At 49.5% G+C, this 12,234-nt stretch overlaps 1 protein-coding gene across 2 annotated transcripts in view; it reads left to right on the forward strand.

The window, feature by feature from the left end:
* UCK2 (uridine-cytidine kinase 2) overlaps nucleotides 1-12,234 on the forward strand; it is a 98,950-nt gene that overhangs the window by 71,875 nt on the left and 14,841 nt on the right. For both annotated transcript variants that reach the window (XM_021676187.2, XM_012468908.3), the window contains exons 4-6: nucleotides 1,762-1,904; nucleotides 8,595-8,692; nucleotides 11,406-11,454. In XM_021676187.2, the coding sequence (XP_021531862.1) occupies nucleotides 1,762-1,904; nucleotides 8,595-8,692; nucleotides 11,406-11,454 (290 nt within the window). The remainder of the gene's footprint in view (nucleotides 1-1,761; nucleotides 1,905-8,594; nucleotides 8,693-11,405; nucleotides 11,455-12,234) is intronic.

The following is a 12,234-nucleotide window of genomic DNA, read 5'->3' on the forward strand; positions in this document are numbered from 1 at the left end:
TCCCTTCTGAATTTTTCCAGGCTGCCTTCTTATCCACAGTGGGCACACCATTTTCTGGCAGCTGACATTCCTCTAGACTGGTGCTTCTCCATCCTGGCTGCATGTTAGAAATATCTTGGGAGCTTCTAAATAGTATTGGAGTTCTACTTCCACTTCATACTCGTTAAATCAGAGCTCCTGGGGGGTAGGGTCCAGGTAGGGATATTTTTATAAGCATCCCAGATGGTTCTGATATGCATTTCAGCTATACCACAATTCTAGAGCATTTCCTAATCCTGGTCATTTTCTCCCGTCTTCCCTGCTCCATATTCTGCCAGTCGCTAGCTACCCCAACAGTGCCTGCCTGAAAACTCATACACAAGCCCAGTGGTCCAAGCTAAGAAGACATCAGGGAGTGTTTACGGGAAGGAGTTTGAGCGGCACCCCGTTTAGCTGGCCGCTGATGGAACTACTGTTTTAAGAGACTTTATTTTATTTGGTTTGCCAGTATGCTAGTCAGGGTAAGTGAAAACCTTGCAGTGATGATAGTTACTCTGTTTTCAGGGAATTTGGAGCAAGAGACAGTTGGTGACGTGTAAGGTGGGCATAGGACAGAATAAAAAACCAGAATACAGTGAAAGATGCAGCAGGGCAAAGCGGAACACTAGCAGGCCCATCTGTGAAAGCCCATCGCCTAACTGTTGAGCAGCGTCTCACCACTCTTGCTTTTTGAAGAGTCATGTTGGCCGGACTTGGTAGCCCATGCCTGTAATCCTAGCACTTTGGAAGGCTGAGGTGGGTGGGTGGCATGAGTCTAAGAGTTAGAGACCAGCCTGGGCAACTTGGTGAAACCCTGTTTCTGCTAAAAATACAAAAACTAGCCAGGTGTGGTGGTGGGCATCTGTAGTCCCAGATACTTAGGGTCTGAGGCGGGAGGATAGCTTCAGTCTGGGAAGTTGAGGCTGCAGTGAGCCAAGATCACATCACTGCACTCCAGCCTCCTGGATGACAAAGTGAGACCTTGTCTCAAAAAAAAAAAAAAGAAAAAGGAAAGCAAAATCATGTTTATAATTAGTGTCTGCCCTAGGCTTCCAAACCACGTGGGTTAGGTGAATGAGGTCATGCATATTCCCGCTTCGTTGATGAGGAAGAGCAGCCCTAGGGAGCTCAGAATTGACCTGTGGCCACTCTATTGGTTTGGGTGGGGTAGAGCCAGATCAGACAGACATCGGGATTCTGTATCCTCCTTCCCCAAACTTTTATTTCGCTCCTTCCCTTCCCTCTTCTGTCCTTTCCTCCCTCCTTTCAGTTGCCTCAGGACTGGAGGGGAGGGAGTGGGGTTGTTGAGAGAAAACTGTGAGTTTCTGTTTTTTAAAGTTCAGAGTGTTAGGTTCCATAAATGCCAGGCATGAGAGCATTCCTGGAGACGCCTTCAGAGAGAAAAAGAAATCACGTCTGCTTTTGTCTGCCTTTATTCTTCATTCAACAGCAGGGTGTTTTTAATTCCAAGGAGAAGGACGTCTGCCCTGTGTTTCTGTTTCATGGTGAAAGCTCAGAAGAAGTGGTCAAAGGAGACCTTTGTCCCAGCCGTGATCACCCTTGGCCCTTTGGTGGTGGTCTGAGGGCTGTGTAAGGCTGTGTTAGCTGAGTCTCTAGTCCCTGCTTGAAGTCTGTGGGGGCAAGGAGCCCAGAACCCAGCCCAGCCAGATGTTCTGGCCCTTGTTCTCTGTTCCTTGTTAGCCCCTGCCTGGCATGGCCCATTATCTGCTCTGTGCTTTGCAGGAAGGAGGAGACAGTTACTGTCTATCCCGCAGACGTGGTGCTCTTTGAAGGGATCCTGGCCTTCTACTCCCAGGAGGTACGAGACCTGTTCCAGATGAAGCTTTTTGTGGATACAGATGCGGACACCCGGCTCTCCCGCAGAGGTGCGTTCTAAAAGCTCCAGGTGGCCCTGTTGGCGGCCACCTTGAGGACAGGGGAGCTGGGAGCCTGTGACAGGACCCACCCCCGAGTCTGAAGCCCATGCCTTCCCTGACGCAGCTGTGTGTCGCATGGTCCAGTCCAGCTGCGTCAGTCCAGCCCCAGGATATCCTGCTGCCCAGACACTTGGTGACATTTGAGAAGGGATTAGTCACTTACTGTTTGGGATAATGAAAGGCTTGTGAGGTCACAGAGACCAAATAAGACGTGGACATCTGGTTTTGCTGGGAAAAGTTTGATTAAATGCTTAATGCCTTGCGATTTTTTTCACAAGACATCAAAATCAAGATGCTCTGACTTGGGGAACTGAGGACAGGACCCCCTGTGCCTGAAGTGCTGGGTAGCTCATCCCGTCAGCCTGCTTCTCTAGCCCTTCATTTTCGGCAGGTCTTATGGAGGCATTACCACTTTCTCCAGTCAGCTCAGGAGGGAAGTCAGCTGTGCCCTTCGGAAGCCCTACTGAGCGTGGGCCTGCCTGTGCTAAGGCCCTGTGCCTGTGTGCTGAAGACACAGCGGGTCCCCTTGGTAGACGAGCCCAGCCTGTGAACTGAGCTCTGCAGGGCACTGAGCAGAGTTTGCTTCCACCGGGAGAGATTGGAAGGCGTCATGGAGGAGGAGGGGTTGGGACTTAGATGTGGTAGGTGGGGTGACGACGTAGGCGACCCACGAAGGTACACAGTGCAGATGCAGACAGTGGCTTGTTCAGAGCGTGGAAGCAACCTGGAGTGTGCAGAGGGTTATACAGAGAGATACTAGAAAGCAGCCTGGAGTGTGGTTTTAGAGACCGAGACCTCCGGTCTGGCTCTGGGTGGGCAAGGGAGAGCTACTGTGAGGTTCTGAGCAAGGCAAGTGACGTGGCCACCGTTCTGTGTTGGACACTGGTTCTGACAGAGGACATGTCAGTGAAGCCTGCAGCTTTTACCACTCTTTGGAGACCGCTCTGCTGATCTAGACAAGAGGCAGGGCTGTGGTCCTTAGGTGGGTGGCAGAGGAAGCAGAATTGAGGTGAGAAGAGTATTAGCAGAGTTAGAGTCGATAGCATGGAGCAAGGGCAGTGGGTGGGGGTGACTGAATAGAGGAGTGAAAGGGGAGAAGCTTTGAGTCTCCGTTGTGTGAAAGAGGCAGGGAGACACAGGAAATGACAAGGTCAGTGCCTAGTTACAGGACACATTATTGACAGATTAAGATTTTTATAAACTCTGTCTGGGGTGGTGGCTCACGCCTGTAATCCCAGCACTTTGGGAGGCTGAGGCAGGTGGATCATGGGGTCAGGAGTTCAAGACCAGCCTGGCCAACATGGTGAAACCTTGTCTCTGCTAAAAATACAAAAGTTAGCCGGTGTGGTGGCGGGCACCTGTAATCTCAGCTACTCGGGAGGCTGAGGCAGAGAACTGCTTGAACCCGGGAGGCAGAGGTTGCAGTGAGCTGAAATCGCGCCACTGTACTCCAGCATGGGCGACAGAGCGAGACTCCATCTCAAAAAAAAAAAAGGTTTTATAAGCTCTATCCCGGAGCCCTCTGACTTGAAAGTCTGGATAATTTTTCTTTTAGGTTCATGAAATAGATCTGTAGTTTATCGCATTTAGCACTGTCATTGTAAGAACTGTATTAATTGGACCAGTAGAATCTACAGAAACAAGTCCTGAGTTTGGCCCTTCTAAGTAGTTATGGATAGTCAGTGGAAACTACATTCTGCTTCCAGGTGGGGCTGGGGTCAGTCAGTTTTGTGTGATGGGAAAAAGAATGGAATGGGCGGGGCCTTTTAGTTCCAGCAGAGCCCTCCCCAGACAGCTCTGTGACTGGGCTCATGTGACATCCCGGCTTGGGTTTCTTTACACAGGGGAGACAGGCCTGCTTTTAGTGTCACGACTCTGGCTGGGTAAGAGTTGCAATGTCTTTTTGGTTAGAGATTTGAACGCTGAGCCTAACAACCAACCCCTCAAGCATCTGCCCCAGGGCCTGGCTTGTCACTTTAATCCACAAACCCAGGCCCTACTTTGGTTATCTGCTCAGTGTCCATGTCAGCTTGTCACGTTAGAGAGGCAGTCTGATACATGGGCACAGATAAATTTTGGAGTTAGGTGAACTGGGCTGAGATCCTGGTTTTACCACTGACTAGATGTGTGTGTGACTTTGGGCAAGTTGTGTTTTAACCTCTTTGTATCTCATTTTCCTATTAGAACATGGTCTTATGATTTGTACCCCTGGGATAGTTGTGAAGATAAGAGGTAATGCAGGTAAAACGCCTGGTGGTGCATTAGTCAATAAATATCTATGTGGCCGATCAGAAATCTGCTTTGCTGAGATGCTGTTTGTTTTCTGAATTTTCTGACAAGACTGGTTAGGTCCTCCAAGGGGATCTGCTCGGGTCACGTCCTTAGGAGCTGGGGATGCCCGGGCTGATGCCATCACTAGTCCAGAAGTGGGACTCAGTCTCAGGGATGCAATGCTGCCGAGGGAGTCCTCGCAGCAGGGAATGCAAGACCCAGCACAGGAAATTAGAGAGAGCCAAGTTTTGAGTAGCGGTAGTGACCCTGGAAATAAAGTGCATCCTACTGTCTAATTCAAATAGATCATCACGGTGTGGGTTAAACAGAGCATTTTCCCTTCCTTTCTTGCCTGGGATTCTTGGGTGAAATGGGAGCGATTCCTGCGGTCGTGGTGGCCCTCTCTGGTGGTTTCTTAGGGCCAGCTCTGCCTCCCCGCCTTTCCCGATCAGGCTGCCTGGGCAGGGCTCTGCTTTCTCATTTCAGATCTGCTGACTTCACATGTCACCTACTGCCGAGTCACTCTCCTGATGGACTCATGGGACTTTTCTGTGTGCTGTTTCCACAGGTTCATTCTCTATCCACGCAGGACAAAAAACATGCTTGGCATGTGCTTTGTGGAGGGCGGGGGTGCTGGGGTAGGGAGACTGGTTAGTCAGAAGCAACTGTTGAGCTTGAACATTCCTGGAGACTTGAGTTAGCTCCATGATTTTTCCCGTCTGTCACACCCGCCTGGGCACGTGACCTTCACATTCCAAGCTGACCCTCATGTGGGAGGGATCTGTGTTCCAGTGAAGCGGCCCTGGAGACCACTTGCTTCCTGATGGAAACCCTTGTCCTTCTAGGAACTGGTTTCTGTCTCATTTGCCTTTACCGTCCCTCTGTGCTCTTTACTGCCACCCAACCCCGAATCAGGGACAGGAGGAAACAGGGCAGGGAGATTTAGGACGGCTGATACCCCATCTTCCTCGTGCAGCATTCACCTGGGATCAGGGCTGCACTGGGCCGTGAGGGATTCAGCCTGCTCTTTTACTATAGAGTAGCACGTTTCCTCATCGGACTTTTAAAAGTGATTGACTTCACCATTGAGGAATTGTCTTTATTTTGGGTCCTTCTAAGTTTCATTCCTAGCTTTTGGCTAACCAGAAAGAGCTTGTCTGGGTTTGGAAGGGCTGACAGGGAAGCCCCAGCAGGGAATATGGGCAGACTTGGAGCTTCCTGCCCTGTACCCTGTCCTCCAAACGGGCCTGTCCTGGCCCAGCAAACGTGCTGGGGTCAGAGCACTGATAGAGGGGCTGCTTTGGAGCCCTTAGGGTTTCCAGTTTGTGCCAAGACCTTGTTTTGACTCAGTCCTTGGTGCGGCCCTGTTTCCTGACTCTGCCTTTCGCTGCAGGGAACTGGCCAGCCCGCTGTTGTCCTTGGCTCAGGGAGGCCCAGTCTGCCTGAGGGGATAGTTCCATCGGAGGTTCTTGGGGAGCAGAGGTGGGCAAGGCCTTTTGATGTTGTGTGTTCCCAGCGTCTGGGCAGTATTCTGACCCTCTCCCCATTTGCTTTTCCAGCGTGGAAGCTGTAGGGAGACTCTCCCCTGTCTTCCTTGCTTCTCCCTCCTCATAGATATTGTTCCATGTGATCGCGCCCTGCTCTCCCTTCCCATGGGGCACCCCACCCTTCCAGCTGCCTGCAGGAGTCCTCCTGTCCTTTGCTGCCCCCGCTCAGCTGGGTCTGACCTGCTTACCTGAATTTAAGGCTCCCACCCTCCCACGGCGTTGAGCTGCTCTGTCAGGGAGGCTCCACCCTCCTAACGCCTCCTCAGATTCTGTTGTGATCGTGATCATAGAACATGTGCTAAGGCGCCAGCCACAGTGCTAAGGAGTTTTATGCGCATCTGTGTATTCCTGAAGAGTAACTGTATGAGGAAGGTACCATTATTGTCCCTGTTGTAAAGTTAGGGAACTTAAGATTCAAAGAAGTTGCAGCCAGGGGTCCAGGGTCACAGAGGTGGGAGTTACTGGCGTCAGGATTCAGGTCCAGGACAGTTTTCCCCATGGAGCCCATAGAGGTGGAACAGCAAGCAGCTTTTGGGCTACAGAGCAGATTCACTGTGACTTATCTCCCCCTCCTGCTTTCTGCACAATCAGCTTCCTCTCTCCAGTGACAAAACAGATGAAGCCACCAGGTCCGCAGAAGGAAGGGGGCCAAATGCCCAGGCTGTGGGCAGTAGAAGGACTATGTGACATGCACTGTGTGTGTGTGTGTGTGTGTGTGTGTGCGCGCGCGTGTGCATGTTTGCTGGGAGAAGGACAAAGCTTCCTCCAGTGCTAAAGCCTTCAGCAATTGTGTGAAAAGCATGTGTGGTAAAACAATCCCAGCATCAGGCATTTGTAGGACTTTAAGTAAAAGCTGGCCAAGCACGGGTGTGTTTGTTTTTTCACTAGCTCTGATACCCTTTTGATCTGGCTTCCTTTTTACTTTGGGCTTTATCTGGAGACGTGTGAAGAACTGGTGGCCGCGCTGACTGTGTGTTTTGGGCTATGCCGCTCTGCTTAGCCACGTGTGCCGGAGCTCTGGTGACTTCTGGGGGTGAGCCACGTGGCAGCTCCTCAGGGCTCCTCCTTGGCGAATCTCCCAGCAGATCTGCCACAGCAGCAGGTCGCCAGCGGGAGCCCAGGTCCAGCGTTGCAGGGGTGGGGAAAACCATTTCCTGGCTGGAGAAGGCTGCTGCCAGGCTGGGTGGGCAAGTCCTGACACATTAGCAACCAACTGTTTTACTGCCCATGGAAAAAACACTTCGTAAATCCAGGAGCTGTTACGAAAGTCAAATGGCAGTAGCGTTCGTGCCCAGCTTTCTGGAAATGTGGATTTCCTGATAGTTTTCTAGCCTTCTCATCTTACAGACTTCCTGTCAGCCTGGATCATAGCCATGACATCCCCTTCCTTCCCTGTCCTTTCTGTGTGCACCTGTGCTTGTGTGTATAAAGACAGAATTATTTAGACACATGGCTTTCAGAAGTTCATCACAGATACACCCCATGTTTGTGTACACTGAGTCCACCCCATGCTTGAGTCTGTTCATTGAGAAGTGGTTGGGAAGGAGCTGAGGCCACTGCAACTGATTGTAAATGGATGTGATAACATTTTGGGGTGAAAGACTTAGCAGCTCAGATGATAAGATTAGATTAAGGTAAGATTTAAGATGACATCTGCAAAGAGAGGTTCTTTTGATTAAGAGAATCTCCTTCCAAACTCCCTACTCATGGGGAAACTGAAGCTCATGTACAATGGCAGAACCAGGATGATCAGTCTTATTTCTATTTATTGACAGAAGACTATTTAATAAAGAGTGTTTGAGCTGCCTGTAATCCCAGCACTTCGGGAGGCTGAGGCAGGAGGATCACTTGAGCCCAAGAATTTGAGATTAGCCTGGGCAACAAAGCGGGACCCTGTCTCCACCCTCCCCAGAAAAAGTTAGTCCGTTGTGGTGGTGTGTGCCTGTAGTCCCAGCTGCTCGGGAGGCTGAGGTGGGAGGATTGCTTGCTTGCGCCCAGGAGGTTGAGGCTGTAGTAAGCTGACCGTACCACTGCGCTCCAGCCTGCGTGACAGAGACCTTGTCTCAAAAGAAAAAAAAAATTTTTAAAGCTGGGGGGTAAGAGTGGTAAAAGTCTTTGAATAAAACTGACCAGGAGGAAGAAGGTAGAAGGCAAGATGGTGAGTTTGTGTCAACCTGGGCTTCGTCTCAGCCCCAGCCCACCATTTTCTAGACCATGCTGTTCTTATCTTTCACCGAGTGATTTTTTTTTTTTTTTGGGGGCAAACCTCTGTGCTTGAGGTAGGCAGGAATGTGTCTAACCCTGGCTGGGTCCTCGGCCCGGCCTGAGCTCCAGGCTGCGGAGGGGGCGTGTGTGGGTGCTGGGAGCAGTGAGCTGATGTCTGAGCAGTGGCTCGCTTGACTTCTGATCACAGGCAGGTGCGTGCAGGGAGGCGGCGTGCAGCCCAGCCCACTCAGGGCCCAGATTTCTTCCTGTTAACAGCGAGCTCTCCAAGGCTGCCCTGCTTTTTTTTAAATTTGCACTGAAATTTTGTTTGGATCAAATGTTGCTTGAAACAAGAAAGCTGTTGGTCTCCATGGACAGCCTTTTGTTTCAGAGAGCATCGTGTCATCGCCACGTTTGACCATTGTAAGATGTCAGAACGGAAGTTGTCTTTTCCAGAGCTGCTGCTGATCCGCTCTTGGTCAAGCCACTCAGGAATCCAGCTTGAGAATCATCCGAGGAATCGTGGAGCCTGTGGGAGCTGGGTCCACACCACGACGGGCGAGTGTGTGCTGCTTCCTGCACTGTTTCTTGATTCTTGTTTTCCCTTCTCTTACAGTATTAAGGGACATCAGTGAGAGAGGCAGGGACCTGGAGCAGATTTTATCTCAGTACATTACGTTTGTCAAGCCGGCCTTTGAGGAGTTCTGCTTGCCAGTGAGTTGTGTTTTTGGTTTGTTTTTGTTGAATGTAGAATTTAAAATTTGATGATAAAAAGGTATGTAAGTTGATGGAGCTCCCCTGCCTGAATCTCACTCCTCTCTCTGAGGGATCCTATGTCCTGAAGTCCCAAGAGAGGGCAGCCCTCGACCCTTGTGTCCTGCCCCTGTGTTCGCCAGGAGCCCTGTCCTGCTGTTCTCTCTTTGGGTAGCCCTGTAGGGACCTGCCAGGCCTTAGGCAGGTCATTTAATTCTCAGCTAGTTCTCGACTTCTTGCTTGGTGGGATCATGGTGTGAGACTCTTCCTAAGGGAATATCATATCCAAGGAGAGTCCTCAGCCATTTGGATCTCTGAAAGGTCTGCAGTGGGTGAAGTATGGGTGCACTGGGGGCTGAGCCCCGAGGTGTTCCCTCCTGAGCCTTTCCTGCCATCACCGGTGAGCCCTGCTTTGAGCTTGTCTTTAGCTCCCATTTGGGGACTGTCAGGCCTTACTGGAATAAGCTTCCTTCCCTCCACCCTTGCAGACTCACCAGTCCTTCCTGTGGCAGCCAGGAATTCTCTAGCAAGGTGGCTTTCAGAGAAGGAAGGACAGAGAGAGAGTTTAGTGAATCAGCCCTCAGCCCAGGAAAGACAGGAAGGGACATGTTGAGGATTGCTTGCCTAAGCCCAGGAGGTTGAGGCTGCAAACGAGCTGCGACTGTGCTACTGCACCAGGGTTGGCTACCAGAGACAGGAGGTGTGATGTGGTGGGGCAGCAGAAAAAGACGCACTTAACTCAGGAGAAGCCTACTGAGTCATTGAGTCTTCTCCAGCGTGGCCAAACCATGGTGTGGTTCCTCAGTCATTTATAGTTAGGCTCTGAGAGCAGGAGGAAGGGAAGGAAGTGGTTGGGACTTAACCTGATCTTGGTTGAGATATACCGGGAAGGCTGGAATCTCTCTGACATTGAGGATAGATTGAGAGTAAGGCTGGGTATTAGAATTTCCCTATTTATTCTAATAATGAACTTTGTTCTTTTTCTTCTGGAAAAATGATCTCTACCTGTCTTTGTTTCTTTAAGGATGTTAGGTTTTACAGCAACCCATACTTGACTGGTTTTAGATGAGGGACAGGTGGACTTTCTGAACCAGCTGAGTATCGTTGATGCCCTATCCACTGTCCTGGAGACTGTTGGGTTACAAGAGTAGGTTACTGGGAAGAGCCAGAGGGGGCTGAGGAGCTGTGAACTTTTTTCCACCCATTTATCAATCTGAGGACCTCTCCTGCTGTTTTTAACTTAATAAGAACACAAAGCGAGTTTATTATTGGATATCAGTTATAGTTAACTGTCATTTTTCTGCTGTTTTACTTAGTAGTAACAAAGCTAAAAATTCTGCACAGACATTTTCTGGGTTATTTCTGCTTGTTGCCACTGTCCAGCCACTCTTTGCTCAGGGAAGATCAGCTCATTCCCCTGTAAGCCAGGAACTTGGACCTGATACCTATCTGCTCAGTTCAAGTTGGGTTTGGGGCTGACACTGCTGCCTTTCAGCAGCCCTAGGGTGGAAGCTGCACAGAGTAAGATGCCCACACGCTTGAGGTGTGATTTTTATGTCGTCTTATGCTAGACTTAGTTTACATATGCCAGGATGCAGTTATTTGCAGAATGGTTTACAAAATCTCAGCAAATTTGGAAGAACAAAAAAGAAAAAGAAAAAAGAAATACATCTCTTTGTGGCCTTTCTTTTTTAAAAAAATTATGTAATAGAACCTATGAACTGGTCATCAATGAAGATGACTTTTTCTGGTTTTACCCTGTGCTAGGAGTGAACAGTGTCATGTTTCAGAGTATGTGTAAAAGTCCGAGGTGAATCATTCTCCTTCCCCTTTTCAGTTTGGGTTTTTCTAGTTCATATTTTTCCTAGTGGAATAGAGGCAATTATGTGTTTGACTCCAAAGACCATGTTCTCTGCGTAGGTCGTAAGCTGAAACAGTGTCAAGCGTTAGAAATGGGAACTTGGCTGGGCACTGTGGCTCACACCTGTAATCCTGGCACTTTGGGAGGCCCAGGTGGGCAGATCGCTTGAGCCCAGGAGTTCAATACCAGCCTGGTCAACATGGCGATACCCCCTCTCTATAAAAAGTACAAAAATTAGCCAGGTGTGGTAGTGGGTGCCTGTAGTCCTAGCTCCTCAGGAGGCTGAGGTGGGATGATCTGAACCTAGGAGGTCAGGGCTTCAGTGAGCCGTGATTATGGTACTGCACTCCTGCCTGGGTGACAGAGTGAGACCATGTCTTTTAAAAAAAATGAAAAGAGAGTGAGAGAGAATTTCAATCAAAGCTAAATTTTTGTGATGTAGATAAAGTGGATAAAAATCCATGGCAGACAATTATAAATTGAATTATGAATTGGTTTTGGATTAACCACTCAGTCTGGACCATTTTCCTCACTGATACGTAAAGGTCTTCAATCCTTCTTTCTCATTCCTCATTCCCTGCTTATTTTTTCCATTCACATTTCAGCTAAACAAGGCACTTCCTTAGGTTTCCCCAAATTTCTGTTAATAGATACATTCACTGTGAAGCTGTAAACAACATTTGAAGCCTTAAAAGCTGCCCCTCTGGGCTCCTCAGTATGAAGGCTGCCCTTTCCCCATACTGCCTTGGAGAGGGGCTCTGGCCAGTTGTCTCTGAACTTGTGTTAATGCATATTAACTGTCTTTCTCCACAGACAAAGAAGTATGCTGATGTGATCATCCCTAGAGGCGCGGATAATCTCGGTGAGTCCCCGGAGGGTGTCATCCTGCAGTACATAATGTCTGCCCTTTGTTAGTCATTATTCGAGGCAGGATGTGGGGACCACACAGGGCTCTGCAGAGCTGGCCGCACTGCTTGTCTGTGATTGTGAGCAGGCAGAGCCTTTCCACCCACACGTCTTGCCCCGGGAACAGGCCAGTGGATGTAGGAACCCACGTGTTGTGGGGACAGACATGCACTTCTGCTTCTCTGGCAGAAAGAGAGGGCTGTAGATTACAACCTCTTTCTATCACTTCCTACTGATGACACTTGGATACTTTGCCTCTGAGGCCACCTTTTAGCAACAGCAGATTCCCTCCTTGATCTAATTTAGAATGACCTGCCATCATGGTAGCCCTTTCTAAAGGGAGCTTGTTGCTACTATTATTGTATTTATTTTTCATCTTATTTTATTTTACTTCAGAGACAAGGTCTTGCTATGCCACCCAGAAGTGCAGTAGCACAGTCACAGCTCGTTTGCAGCCTCCATCTCCTGGGCTCAAATGATTCTCCTGCCACAGCCTCCCAGTAGCTGGGACTGCAGGCGTGCACCACCATGCTCCGCTAATTAAAAAAATTTTTTTTTTGTAGGGATGGTTTCATTATGTTGCCTCTATGCAGGTCTAAAACTCCTACCTCAAGCAGCCCTCCCACCTCAGCATCCCAGAGTGTGGATTACAGGCGTGGGCCGTAGCACCTGGCCCCGCTGTTGTACTTTTTTGGCCTGTCTAGGAAGTATGAATGTCACTGGACTAGGCATAGTG

The sequence above is a fragment of the Aotus nancymaae genome, unplaced genomic scaffold, assembly GCF_030222135.1.
Source record: "Aotus nancymaae isolate 86718 unplaced genomic scaffold, 86718_ANA_hifiasm-v0.15.2.pri h1tg000108l, whole genome shotgun sequence".
Classification (NCBI taxonomy): Eukaryota; Metazoa; Chordata; class Mammalia; order Primates; family Aotidae; genus Aotus; species Aotus nancymaae.